Source organism: Lynx canadensis, chromosome E2, assembly GCF_007474595.2.
Source record: "Lynx canadensis isolate LIC74 chromosome E2, mLynCan4.pri.v2, whole genome shotgun sequence".
Classification (NCBI taxonomy): domain Eukaryota; kingdom Metazoa; phylum Chordata; class Mammalia; order Carnivora; family Felidae; genus Lynx; species Lynx canadensis.
The window spans coordinates 35,348,199-35,363,115 of NC_044317.1; the positions used below are offsets into that span (position 1 = coordinate 35,348,199).

At 41.8% G+C, this 14,917-nt stretch overlaps 2 protein-coding genes across 3 annotated transcripts in view; one reads left to right on the plus strand and one right to left on the minus strand.

The window, feature by feature from the left end:
- The window catches only part of LONP2 (lon peptidase 2, peroxisomal), a 111,494-nt gene extending 107,262 nt beyond the window's left edge, over positions 1–4,232 (minus strand). Inside the window, exon 1 of one of the 2 annotated variants that reach the window (XM_030298643.2) lies at positions 3,904–4,229. In XM_030298643.2, the coding sequence (XP_030154503.1) occupies positions 3,904–4,136 (233 nt within the window). In that variant the 5' untranslated portion in view covers positions 4,137–4,229. Of the gene's footprint in view, positions 1–3,903 lie in introns of both variants that reach the window. The other variant, XM_030298642.2, reaches the window with a different exon arrangement.
- ABCC11 (ATP binding cassette subfamily C member 11) overlaps positions 1,554–14,917 on the plus strand; it is a 69,278-nt gene continuing 55,914 nt past the window's right edge. The window contains exons 1-3 of the mRNA XM_030298640.1: positions 1,554–1,611; positions 10,509–10,651; positions 12,399–12,535. Of these exons, the coding sequence (XP_030154500.1) occupies positions 10,553–10,651; positions 12,399–12,535 (236 nt within the window). The 5' untranslated portion in view covers positions 1,554–1,611; positions 10,509–10,552. The remainder of the gene's footprint in view (positions 1,612–10,508; positions 10,652–12,398; positions 12,536–14,917) is intronic.

Below are 14,917 nucleotides of genomic sequence, written 5' to 3' on the forward strand. Positions count from 1 at the left end.
TGAAATTTACATATAAAACTATACCTATTTGGGGAAAAATAATACCTCCAACATACAGCTTTATTGCTCTGTAGCCTTTCATAAGTATTATCTCATTATATACTGCCTTTCACTATTGTGAAGAAGCTAACATTATTTCCTTATTATAAATTAGTAACAGAGATTCAAAAGGGTAAACAGATTAATTATCCATGATTACAAAGATACTGCATAGGCAATACTGCATAGGGGGCCTGAATTAGGTTTTAAGACAAATTTTACTTTAAGCACCACAATGGACACTGTAAATTTGTACCAATAAGAAGTACAAATAAATACTTATTAACATAGCTTCTAAGTAGGTAAGATACCGGAAAGCACAGCTATTATTTAATATCTCCTATTTACATCTTAATTACCCTTGATTCATCAAGGTAAGCATTTCTACCAAAACTCTGGAATCAAAAGTTATACTTCTTTGGGAAAGAACAACTGGGACATCTTTCTAGTTTTCGCTTGTCTTCACCCTACTTATCTTCTTGAATATTTGTTAATTTTGGGCAAAACTCATCATCATGATTAATAATTTAAAAACAAGAAGTCTATTAGGATAGCTCCAAGTTCTACAACAGACGAGACTTCTGCTGCTACAGGACTTTGGTTTTCACTCCTTTATTAAAACCTCGTTTCTGGGGGATGCCTGGCTGGCTTAGTCAACAGAGCATGTGACTCTTGATCTCAGGGTTGTGAGTTCAAGTCCCCACAGTGGGCATAGAGATTACTTAAAAAAAAAAATAAATAAATTAAGAACTTCATTTCTGAATTTAAGAAACGCCACTTATAGACACTTTCCATAAAAAGAATAACTGCAGATTAGGAAAATCTAAGTGGAGCTATCCATTACATAGTTGCTAACATAAAAGATTAAATTTTAAAATGTTAGGATCATCAGGTAATATTTCCTAAGAATACCTAAGAATGCTAACAGATAAAAATAGGAGTAATGCCTGGACAAAGAGTTGACCCAAAATAAGAAACTGTACATCTGCTATATATAAAGCATTCATTTCTTGTGAGACAAATGCCAGTGAAACTAATTTGCAGTCTCAGAGGAAGAAGCCAAAAAATGAAGAGGGACTGAGAAATCAGCACTCTGAGGAAGTGGTCACATATCCTGAAGAATGTAAGGCTGGAAGAAAACTGGATGACCATCTTGAAATGCATGAAAGGACAGCGTATAGGTAGTGCTAAGTTATAATCCATCTTCACTAAGGAAACAATGGCTCACTCAAGTCCAGTCAAGCAGGGTGCCCTGAGGCGGCGTAAGAGCCAAATTCTAAGCTGTATGGATAATCCAAAGCTCCTCCTTTAAAAAGGCTCCTGTGTCAGGTAACATGCCCACATACTAACATATAGAAAGGGACTGTCCTATTCAAAACAGTAAAGGAAGTTGTTCAGGTAAGTCAACATCTGGCTCCGCTACTTTGTGTGACAAGGAACACAAGGGAACAAATTATTTCTGCTGCTCCTTGAAGACTGAGGCAATGTCACCTGGATGGTCTCAAGGAAACAAGAGACAGGAGTAGAGCACCTGGCCTCCCCTTTGGGTACTACTAACATCTGGAAAAGCAGGTAACTGAGGAAGGACAGATTTATGTATTGAAACAGTAATGTTATGGGTAACTCAATATTTGCACTAGTGAGGCTTTTAAAATTTTTTAAAGAGTGTTGAAAAGTCATATTAGAGAAAAAAGACCTTGGAGGCTAATGCTAAGGAATGCAGTACAATCTTTCTAGATAGATTTTTCAAGTAGCAAACAATATTTCTAGGATAACAAGATGGTCCTTATAATGCTAGAATTCTAGGAAGAATCTTCAGTGTATGTTTTATAACGTAAATAAAACAATATTGCTATTAATTTAAAACAAAGGCAGCAATTTGAACATCAAGGATCATATTACATATCATCTGAATATATTAATGATTACTTCCAAGCAGGAAAATTTAGTTATTGATGTTTTGGAGGGATTTACATAAAAGAAATTTAAAAACATCCAAAATCTTCCCAGAATATACCAACAACCTAAAATATGACTAAATCTACTTTTTGAAATTCAGTGTACCCATGGGTAATCACCATACATATGTACAGAAATAAAACAAAAAAATCTAATCACAAGCACTCTTGCCTCAACAAGCAATCAAATTGCCTGGGCAGAGAAAGCAAAAATTGTGGTATAACCACAGGTTTAAGGATGGGGTCATATGTAGGGAAAATAGAATCCAACACAATTTATCAGAGTTTAATGAAACTTGAAAAGTATCCAACTCCATGCAAGCAATAACCAAAGCAGCAGATCAGATGGAAGCCAAAATGTTTTTGGTGCTTGAGAAATGCAAGGTTTTTACAATATGGGCTAATAAGAGACTGTTACAGGTTTTTTGTTCGTTTGTTTTGCTTTGTTTTGGGAGGGGAGAGATATCAGTCTCCTCTCAGAGATGCAGACAGTTATGGACTCTCCTTTTAAAAATATATATAGTCAAAAGGTTTTAGATAAAAATAAGGCATTCCTAACATTCTCAAAATCGTTCAGTCTGCAATCCCTAACTTTAAAAAGGAGTAACTGCAAGTAGGTAAACAAGGGCTCTAAATTAAAAACATCTCAAGAAGAGTTAAGGATAGGAGGCAGGGGCTGGGGAGGTGTGTTTAAAGAGAATAGCATTTGTTGAGCATATACTATATCCCAGCATTATCCAATAGAAATATAGTATGAGCCACATATGTAATTTTAGTAGCCACATTAAAAAGTAAAAAGAAATGGGTGAAATACTAAATTTTATTTAACCCCAGACAGCTAAAATGCTACCATTCTAACATTTAATTGATGTATAATTTATTAGTCAGCGAAACATTTTCCACACTAAGTTTTCAAACTCTAGTGTGTACTGTATATTTAAAGCACATCTGTGGTGACTAATCACACAATCATACTGGTTTATCTGGGACTCAAGGTGTTTCCTGGGAGACAGGACTTTCACTGCTGGAACTAGTTCAGTCCTCAACAAACCGGGACAATTGGTCACTCTAGTATCTCAATTTGGACGAGCCACATTTCAAGTGCTCTCTAGCCACCTGTGTTTAGTGGCTACAGTACTGGACTACTATCAAGCATGGCACAAAGGTTATTTCATTTCGTATTCATAACACACCCAAGAAATGAATGCTGTTAGTTTCCAAAATACAGAGGAAGAAATAGGCACAGGTTGTGTGTCATAGTCACACAATTAAAAAAACAAAAACACAAAGTCACACAACTAAGGCCATGGTGTAGGGCAATCTAGTGGCAAGGCTGGGGTGTCCGAAATGAGAAGCTATGAGAATATGAGAAAGTTTCAGAAAGGCAGACAAGGGAAAACGTGGGTAGGAACTGAGGGGAAAAGACAAGAGGCAGACAAATAGTGTGGAAGAGAGGTACCCCAAAATCAATGAAAAGGGTAGTGCAGTTTACGATAGCACAGGAAAAAGAGAAAGCGTGTGGAGTACCAAGTGTCTCACTTAAGAGGGCAAAAAAAAAAAACAAAAAAACAAAAAACCCACCACCACCAACAACAAAAACGACGGGGAGTAAGGGAGGGAAGGATAAGAGGAGGGGGCCCGGAAAGTTAAGAGCACTGGCTTAGGAGTCTGAGGATCTGGGGGGCGAAGGGGAGAACCTAAATTAACAGCGGCAGCTAATGGCATAGTCTTCACTACTTCATGGGTCAGACATCTGTCATCCCCATTTCACATGGGAGGTGACTGAAGAGATAACCAAACCGCGAAGGCTGCCCCTGCGCCCCGAGGCCGGACCGGGCCTGGGCCAGAGTCCAGAGAGGAGGCCACGCCGCCCGCCGCCGCCACCGCGGGAGGCAGCGGGGCCTACCTGTGCAGCGGCGGCAGGTCCTGCGCGTCGCTGGCCGGGTCGGGCGTGTTGGGGATGACCCCCAGGATAGTACTCTGCAACGACGTGCCCTTGAGCAGGCGGCTCCGCACCAGCTGCAGGTTGCGGGCCGAGTCCACGCTGGTGCGCATGGTGGAGCCGGGCAGCAGCACGCCCTCGTGGGTGAGCAGCAGCGGGAGGCGGCTGGGGATCTGGATAGGGCTCACCGACGACATGGCGACGGCTATTCGCGCTAGGGGGGCGTCAAAGGGAGCAGGACGCGGCACCCGGCACTAGCCCCACCGCCCCAGCCAAAGCTCCCAGCCGTCGGCGCGCCTGCGCGCCGCTGCTTCCGGCTCCGCCCTACGGCCCGCCCCCGGGCTCAAACCCCGCAGCATCGCACCGCCCCCTCCCGGAGTCGCTCGGCTGGTGCGCGCCGTAAGTGTACAAAGAGAGGCGCACTCCAGCCCCGTGAGACCTTCGCTCTCCAGGCTTGCTCTAACAGTCTCTCCTGAGGCTCAGCCACAGGGCTGTCCCCGGTGTTGAAGCTAGAGAGAAGATCGTGTTTAAATTGTATCTACTTGAAATGTTTTTAATGTTTCATTCGAATTGGTATTAGATTTTTTTAAACGTTGCAATAAAAAGTTCCCACCGTTCACTTATAATAATCAGAAAATTAACATCACTGTTATCTAATGAGTAGAGCTTATACAAATTTTGCTAGTTTTATCACTTATGTCCTTTTTCTGGTCCAGGATCCCAGAAAAATCACTTTTCATTTAGTTGTGATGTCTCCTTAAATGTGTGTGTGTGTGTGTGTGTATACACACATATATGGATAGATAAATATATCTGTATCTATCTATCTATCTATCTATCTATCTATCTATATATATATATATATTTCTTTTTTCTTTCAAAACCGTGATACTTTTAAACAGCATTGGTCCATTATTTTATAGAATGTCCCTCAATTGGGGTTTATCTGATGTTTTCTTGGGATCAACATTATACATTTTTTTTGCAGAAAGACTACAGAAGAGATGTGGCCTTCTTGGTGATACATGATGATTGAAATGTATTATTAATGGTGATTTTAACTTTGATTACCTGGTAAAGGTGATATCTGCCAGGTTTCCCTATTGTAAGTTAGCATTTTTCTCTTTATAAGTAATAAATATGTTGTGGGGAGTTAATATTATGTGTATTAATTGGAATTCTGTAAGAAAAAGCTGCACATCTCCCTCATTATTTACCTATTCAATTTTTTTATGTTAGTAGGAGTTCATGGATTTTTTTAATGGGTTATAACCCAGTAGTATCATGTGTTTCATTGCTTGAATTGTTTCAAATTTGGCCATTAGGAGCCTCTTCATGTTGGGATTTTACTTGGGTTTGGCTGTAGGTTGCAGATGGAAAATTTTCCCTGACTATGAAGTCCAGCACTGCTCTTAAAATCCAAGAGAGAATTGAAATTTCATTCAAATCAACAAACATTCACAGAAGAACTGCTAAGTGCAAGGCCCTGGGCTAACTGTGGAGAGTATGACATAAGACAGGTTTATACCCTCACGCATCTCTCGGCCAGGGGGACAGCCCCATAGAAGGCTGAGTGTGATACAGGGCAGGTGGAACTGTATGTTTCTGTGTAAGCCGCAGATAAGGGAAAGGAGAAGGCAGGTGTACAGGCTGCTATGGTGGAGACAGAAATGCAGGAACTTGAACACTCCTGCCCACAGCTCTTTCTTTGACATTATCCTACCTTCTTTCATACACTCAGGTACCAGGTACCAACCAGGTACTAGATTCTACTTTAGGTGCTGGGGATACATCAGTGAACAAGACAGACAAGGTTACTGTTTTCATGGAGTTGAACTTCTAGTGAGGGAAACAAACAATAAGCAAGGAGAATAATTTCAGATGGTGATAAATCCTTTAGATGGTTAGAGAAGGGCTTTCTGGACAGATGACATTTCAACTGGGCCCCATGCTTGGAGAGGTAGCAATGCAAACCTCAGGGGGTGAGGGTCCAGGGGGTGCTGTTTCAAGGCCAAAGAAGCAACACAAAGACTTTGTGGCGGAATGAATTTTGGATATTTGCAGAACCTTCTCCTGAAATTCAGTGAGAGTGAGGGTTTGTGGTATGGATAACAGAAGTGGGCAGGGTCAGGAGGGCAATGTAAGAGGAAAAAGATTCGTTAGGGAGTCTAGAAAGAAGTCAAGGTCTTACTCTAAGCCTGACATAAGCCACTGGCAGTTCCAAGTTGCAGAATAACTTTTCCAGTTTATGTTTTCGAGAGACCATTTTGGCTGCTGTATGCTGTCTGTGAACGCTCCCAATTTTACCCATCAAGTTATACTCCTAATTATACAGAATCCTATGAAGATGGTTGTGAGGTTTATCCCACTCTATTAGAATATGCTCAGGATTTTTTTTGAATCATTGGACAGAGAAGCCTGGCAGTTTTAAACTGAAATTAGGCAGTTTGCAGAGACCCTGAATGGCTGGGTTAGATTTTTTGAGGCTCTTAGTGTTTTAACAAAGAAATTTAAAAACCATCTGATAAACTTTGTGATAAATATCTCAGACACTTATGTTTAATGCTTTTAACTTGCACACATATACTCCTGCCCCCATAACAAGAATAACACACAAAATTGGTATTCTATTCACATAATCACTGAATTTATCTTTTTTAAAAAAGTTTATTTATTCTGAGAAAGAGAGAGAGAGAGAGCATGTGTGAGCAGGGTAGGGGCAGAGGGAGAGCGAAAGAGAATCCCAAGCAGGCTCTGCGCTGTTGTTGCAGACCCCATCTTGGGGCTTGAACTCACAAACCAAGAGATCATGGCCCTGAGCCAAAATCAAGAATTGGACACTTAACCGACTGAGCCATCCAGGTGCCCCAAGGATTTTTCTTTTTAAACAAATTCACACTGCACTATCGAAACTGCAGTGGGAATAGGTCCATGTTTAAATTGCTTGTTTGATGAATATTTTCTTTTAATCCTATGATTATATTCCTGTGATGGATGTGTCAGCCCACCTGGGAAAGCATCAGGACTCTAAATGTGAGGTCTTTAGTGACTTTGTGGCTTTCCTGGCTCCTTCTTTGAAAGACTCTACATCTACATTGTTTATTTATCTATCAAAATATTTATTTATTATTTTTAAATGTTTTAAAGTTTATTTATTTTTGAGTGAGACAGAAGAGCATGAGTGGGGAAAGGGGCAGAGAGAGAGGGAGACACAGAATCCGAAGCAGGCTCCACTCTCTGAGCTGTCAGCACAGAGCATGACACAGGTCTCAAACCCACAAACCATGAGATCATGACCTGAGCTGAAGTTGGATGCTTAACCTACTGAGCCACCCAGGCACCCCTCCATCAAATATTTATTAAGCATCCACTGTATGCTGAGCACTGTACACTAGATTCACAGATACATCAATGAACAGACAAACACGGTCCCTGGTTTCAAAGAGCTTGCATTCTAGTGAGGTAGACAGAAAATAAATAAGCCAACAAAGAAAGAAATGGCCATTTCAGAAATTGATAAGTAAGGGAAATGTAATAGGAAACTATGTAGAAGGTGATAGGAGGAGGACTTCAGCGTTCAGTAGGGAGGTCTGGCAAGGTTACTCCCAGGAGGTGGTGTTTGACCTGAGACTGGAATGGTGAGAATGGACCAGCTCTGCGAGGAGCTGGAAGGAGAATGTTCTTGGTAGAGATTAGGACTGGTGCAAACATCAAGGTGGGGAAGAGCTTCCTAGTTGCTGGAACAGAGGAGAAGGCCAGGCACTGGGATGTGGGGATTCAGCAGCTGGGAAGATTTCCTCCGGAAGCTATTGGAACCAGCAAAAGGGAATAAACCTTGGGGCAGAGAAAGTTGACTAGCACAGGGTGTGAATGGACTGGAAAAGAGAGGTATAGGAGGAAGGTCTAATCATCTAAACCTCTTTGGGGCCTGGCTTGCAGGTGCCTCTGCTCCTTGCCTTGGGCACTTCCCTTACCCACTGGTGTATCCTCTGGCCTTAGACACTACATCCTGCTGGGTACGTGGGAAGCACAATGAGGAAGTAAGTCAGTTCCTCCAGAAAGCTCTTGCCACAGGTTACCTTGCTGCTGTGCACCCCTCCCCCCCACTGCCTTGTTCCCAAACTGTTTCATCATATGCAAATGGCCCATGTCTACACCAAGTTCATAATCATGACTCTCCCATCCCCCCAAGAAATGGGGAGAATACAGGGCTGGAAACATCTGTTTCCTCTCTGTTTTTATTCCCATCACATCCTGGTCCCTACCCTGACCACAGTGGTGGTCTCGCCACTAATCAGAGTGAATATGCTTCCACTCTGGTTCTTCCCAAGAGGAAATTGGGAGGCCAATGACTTCTCAAGGACTGCCAAAGAAAGTTCTGGAGGGAATTCCCCCTGGCCAGTCAAGGAAGCAGAGGTGGGCCTCATCACATTGGAGGGTGGCCCATGCTAATGTGTGGCAGAGGCCCAGTTATGTTAACATGAACAATTTCTGTTCTGCAAACATATATCCATTGTACACGTTTGCATTTCATTAATTTCCATTTGGTTTACTTTTCCCTGTTTTTAGTTTCCTGGACAAATGCTGTATAGAAAAGGGTCACACCTTTGAAATCCTCAGTGTATCTCTCTGCAGGTGTTTAAAAATAAAACATTTGGCAGATCATACTAAGCAGAAAGGTGACAGAAAATCTGATTTATTTATTTGAGAACATGGTTCTTAGAGACCAAACAAAGAAATTAGGTGTGACCCTTTTCATACATCTTGATATTTCATTTTCCTCTTACTTATTAACATAAAGCAAAATGAGCTGCATTCATGTTGGAACTACGCTCATTCACCAATTGCAAGGTAGCTTGGTACAGACACAAACATTTATTGGCACGCCAATGATGCAGCCCCTTGCCAGCTCATGACTTGCAATCTAGAATTTGTTGCCCCCACTCCCTGCCTCCTGCCATTCCCTCCCCTGGAAATCTTTAGGTAGTGAATGAACTGTACTGCAATACACGGTGGTCCGATCCCCAGGGACTTCTATTGAATTATACCAATTTTACTGTAATGTGTCTGTGTTCCAGGCTGGTTCATGGCAGCCAGAAATCTTGTTTCTTCCCAGAGTCTTAAACAAATTGTGTGACACTCTCTCTTACCCAAAATATGTCCTTCTCTCTCTTTGTTCATTTCCATCATCCCTGAGAGATTCACTTATAGCGTCACATGGCAAGTATATCTCATACTCTGATGCCCCCCATCTGGGGACCCTGTCTTGCATGGTCTATAGCAGAATTCCAGAAATGGAATCCACCAATTCTGGTTGTGATTTGCTGAAAGGAAGTGGGATGGGAGGGAATGGAATAAAGGCGTTTGGAAAATTCTTCTCCCAAGACTGGGTAGTGTGCAAGTCCACTTACTCAAAGCACAATCCAATATTTCAATGTCAAGAGCTGTATCTGAACCCTAAGACAAGCTCCATAATTTGCAGGATCCAGTGCCAAATGAAAATGTGGGGCTCCTTCTTCCAAATTATTAAGGATTTCAAGATAGTGACAGTAGAGCCTTAGCTAAGCCTGGGCCTTTCTGAATATGAGGCTCTGTAAGGCACTGGTCATACCCCATGATGCTGGCCCTGTTGGTCATACCCTGGTCATACCCTGTTATATACTCTCTTTTTCCATTCCTTCAGAAATATTCTTAATTGCCATCCCCTCCCCCAACCCAGGCACATGGGTGTTCTGGAAGTGAGTCACATACTCAGAAAGGTAAAATGGAAAGCATTTTAATATATTTTATTATTTTTTTCTTTTTAATGTTTATTTTTGGGAGAGAGAGACAGAGCATGAGCGGGGGAGGGGCAGAGAGAGAAGGAGACAGAATCCGAAGCAGGCTCCAGGCTGTCAGCACAGAGCCTGACGCGGGGTTCAAACTCACGAACTGCGAGATCATGACCTGAGCTGAAGTCGGATGCTTAACCCACCGAGCCACCCAGGCGCCCCCGCATTTTAATATATTTTTAAAATACCTTGGGTTATTTAAGATTCCTAAATTATGTCCAGCTCCAATCCCCTGATTCTGTGAAAACTGAGAGTCAGAAAATGGCAAAACTGCATTTTTTAAATTTGTTTACTCATCCATTTATCCTTTATTTACTGAGCACCTGCGATCCTTCTAGCACTCTCCCAGGCTCCAAGGATTCAATAGTGAGCTAAACAGACATGTCCCTGTCCTTGTGAGCCTCTCTATTTAGAGTGGGAAATGAACTCTGAACAAATAACGATTCACACAAATATTTAATTACAAACTGGGGTAAGAGAAGAAGCATGGTTCTATGAGCAGGCTTGGCCCTAGGTTGTAGGGTTGGGAGTGGGTGGTTAGAAAAGGTTTCCCTAAGTGATCTTAAGCCTCAGTAGATGTTTAAAAAGAGGGAGCCATTCCAGGAAGAGGGAAGAGCAGGTGCTGTGTCAGTGGCCCAACCTTCTGCATGACCCCGGCACACTCCCTGCAGGGGGATGTCCCCCTCTCCTGACTGCTCAGGGCTGAATCTAAGCTGCTCTTACCTGCTGCCTTTTCAGATTCTCTGATTCTTGGAAAAGAAGGATTGGCAGAAGAGCTGAAAATGACCAGGAAGAGGATATACTGGGTCCCCAGGTCTTCTGGTGGCCTCGTGAATCTTGGCATGGACATGAGCAATGACATGGTTTCAGGACTCAGCTATGTAAGTAGGTCTCCTTTGCATCAAAATACCAGGAAACTGAATTGACAGGGTATTCTCAATGGTCATGAATTAGGTTAGAAAATTTTGTCCCATATTTATTCAACCTTGATTTCTTTTAATGGATCTCAGGCTTCACAATTAGATGAATTGTACTCCCTGGTCATGACACACCCTCTTGGTCTATCTATCTACCTATAACCTATCTATCTATCTATCTATCTATCTATCACCTATTTATCTATGTATTTACTTATAATAATACAATAAGCACCTGTAAACCCATCGACAACTCACCACCTTGGACCTTAACAATCACACCCAGCTATTGATCTTCTCCCCGACTTCATTCCCCAGCTTTCCCTACCTGAAGTAAACACTGTCCCAGATCTTTTCTCATCAATCCCTTACTATGCTTCTAAAATACTATTATTTATCCTATATGAAGCCCTAAAGACAATATTCTTTTTTATTTTAGTTGTTTCCCACTTTATCAATTTCTAAAAATGTTTATTTTTGAGAGAGACAGAGAGAGAGAGAGAGAGAGAGAGAGAGAGAGAGAGACTGAGCACAGGTGGGAGAGGGGCAGAGAGCGAGAGATACAGAGTCCGAAGCAGGCTCCAGGTTCTGAGCTGTCAGCACAGAGCACGATGTGGGGTTCGAATCCAAGAACTTGGAGATCATGACCTAAGCCGAAGTCAGCCACTTAACTGACTGAGCTACCCAGATGCCCCTGTTTCCCACTTTATCAAAAGGGTCACATGTAATGTTTGGGGCTTACTTTCTTACTTATTGATTTCTTTTTGGTAGGTTTACTCTCAGAGGGCAACTTGGTCTCACATTGTGTGGGTGACTAACTATAGCTCCCTTTATTCTTGTCTACACTGTGTACCACAGATAAAAAAATGGGGAGGTAGAATGACCTGTCCAGAGGCACCCAGTGAATGTAGGGCATACCTAAGGCTGGGACTCAGTTGTCCTAACTCCTGGCCCACTGCTTATTCCCTACCCAGCAACCTTTTTTTTTTTATTTAAAAAAATTTTTAAATCTTTATTTATTTTTGAGAGAAACAGACAGAGTGTGAGCAGGGGAGAGAAGAGAGAGAGGGCGACACAGAATCTGAAGCAGGCTTCAGGCTCTGAGCTGTTAGCACAGAGCCTGACGCAGGGCTTGAACTCATGAACTGTGAGATCATGACATGAGCCAAAGTTGGATGCTTAACTGACTGAGCCACCCAGGCGCCCCTCTTTTATTTTTTTCTTTAAATTGAGGTATAATTGATGTGAAACTTACTAGTTTCAAGTGTACAACATTTATTCAATATTTACATATAGTGCAAAAAGGTCACTACAATATTACTTCCATCATCACATATAATTACAAACTTTTTTCTTGTGATGGGAAATTTTAAGATCTACTCCTTACCAGCTTTAAAACATACAAGGCAGTATTATTAACTGTATCAACCATGCCATACATTATAACCCCATGACTTATTTATTTTATAACTGAAAGTTTGTGTCTTTTCATCCCCATCACCCATTCTGCCCACACCCCACCCCTGATCTGTTCTCTGAGCTCTTTGTTGGTGTTGTTTTTAAGTTCCACATATAAGTGAGATCATACAGTGTTTGTCTTTCTCTGACTCTAGCAGCTGGATGTGGAAAGATCCATCATCCTTGGGTGGCCAACACCCCAGGACAGTATGAGGTCAGAAAACTGATGCTCTTTTGGTTTTTCTTTCCCAAGAAAACTTACACCCTAGAAGACAGCCCCTGGAGCCAGCAGGTAAGGAAGCCTGAGACACGAGGGACAGCAACAGAGCTCCATTGGGGGAAGTATGATGCTGCCTGGAGAACCATGATTCCCTTCCGTCCCAAGCCACAGTGAGTTCTGAGGGGGAGGTGAGGAGCAGTACCCATTATGACAATGTTCCTCAGACACAAACACATACATCCCTCCCAAAGATGTCTGAACATTCATGTCACCACCACAGCCAAATAAGTCTAGAGCAGCCTGAGGCACATCAAAAGGCAGAGTCAGATCATTCATTCATTTATTCTTTCATTCATCTATTTACTCATCCAACAAAGATTCATTGAGAACCTACCAGACACTGTGCTAGACCTCAGAGGAAAAGTACTAAGCAAGGCAGACATGATTCTTGCCCATCATAGACCACGCATTGGGGAAAAAGACAATAGCAAGTTAACTCATAAATAAACATGTGGTTACAAGCTGCTTGAAGACAGTGCTATGAAGTTTGGGGGAGGGGGGAGGTGGGCGGTGCTGAGGGACATTGAAACAGTGACAACTTGGTAGGTGCTTGGTACTTAAGCTGTGCTCTGGAGGGTAAACTTGATTTTACCAGGCCAAAGTAAAAGAAGGATGATCTGAGCAGAGGGAACAGCATGTGCAAAGGCCTGGCCTTGAGATGAAAGGAATACAACATGATGTGTCCAGGAACTGAGGAGGCCAGCATCACTGGAATCATGTGTGATGATGGGCATGGCATGAGATGAGATTGCAGAGGGACATAAGTCTCCACAGGGCACATTAAATATGTTAGTCTTCATTCTAAGAGAAATGAGGAGCTGTTAAATGCCCTATGATGGTACCCTTAAACTTTTGAGTTAAAGAAATTCAATGTATCCTTCTCCAGTAAATCAAAGTTTAAAATAACCATTCCCAAATGTCTTTCTGACTTCTACAATCTTGCTTTCAGGGTCCTGCACAGAATCAGGTACATATTCATTTATTCATCGTCTACGGACAGGACCTTAACATTCTTCTAGAATGATTCTAAAATCATCCTAGAATTGCCACAAGGACTCTGTTTTGTATTAACAATCCCCTCTTCTCTCTCACATGTTTGCTAAGATTTTATCAACGAACTGGAGTTGTTTTCCTATTTTTTTGAAAACCTGAGCTCCCATCACCACATCACTCCCACTGAATTGCTCTTATCTCCACCAAGAATAAATAATGTGGGTGCTTAAGTGCGCCCAGGCAGCCTCATTGAGAGAAACAGTCTGCTTCTACCAGACCTTGGGCATAGTGGCACCAGCTCATAGATTCTTGCCCTTTCTCTGCAATCACACATGGCCCCACATATCTAGTGATACCTGGTACAGACTCCCACCTTCCTAGTCCCTTCTCTCTCCAGCATGTAGACAAAGGTGTGGCTAGCCTTGCCCAGAATGCACAGCCTCCGGGGCTGGTGGGTGGTGAGGCTGGGAAGGGCCAGTGAGTGGAGAAGAAGGTGTAGCCCAAAACAAAACAAAAGCATCCCGTGCGTTTGGCATTTTGTATTCTCATCTCTCGCCCCAAGTCTTTTTTTTTTTAATTGAATTTTCTTCATATTGAAACATACAGCATTAAAGACAACTTTGGAAAAAAAGAAGTAGAAATTATATACAATCCCAACACCCTAGTCGAATCATTATTTCTGTATTTGTGAATCATTTCCAGGAATATGACCTTGTCATTCTAGTTTATTTACTTTTTATTCCATTTTTTATTTTTGTGAAAATTACATAAGCAAAATATAGAAAACATGAAACAGTGAGAATCTCTTTTCTTTTATCTTTACCAATTCTAATCCCTTTGTCAAAGTCAACCACTATTAATAATTTGAAATAAATGTATGTATACATATATAAATGTGTATATATAAAAATGTAAATGCACATGTACATATAATACATAAATATGTAAATGTGCATATACATAAATATATAAATGTGTATATACAATTGTTAATAGTGGTTGACTTTATATATATAGTTTTGTCTGCTTTCTCTCATTTCTTCCTTTTTTAAAAGTTTATTTATTTATTTTGAGAGAGAGAGAGCACATGCATGTTGGGTAGGGGCAGAGAGAGAGGGAGAGAGAGAATCCCAAACAGGTTCTGTGCTGTCAGTGCAGAGCCTGATGTGGGGCTTGATCCCACAAACCCTGAGATCATGACCTGAGCCAAAATCAAGATTCAAATGTTTAAGTGACTGAGACACCCAGGCTACCCCTTCCTTTTCTTTTTTAATGTTTATTTATTTTTGAGAGAGTGAGCATGTGCATGTAAGTGGGGCAGGAGCAGAGGGGTGGGGGGGGACAGAGGATCCAGAGCAGGCTCTGTGCTAGCAGCACAGAGCTTGATGCAGGGCTCAGACTCACAAACCGTGAGATCATGACCTGAACTGAAGTCAGACACGTAACTGACTGAGCCACCCAGTTGGTTTTTTTATGTAAGTAAAAATACTTTTTACTTT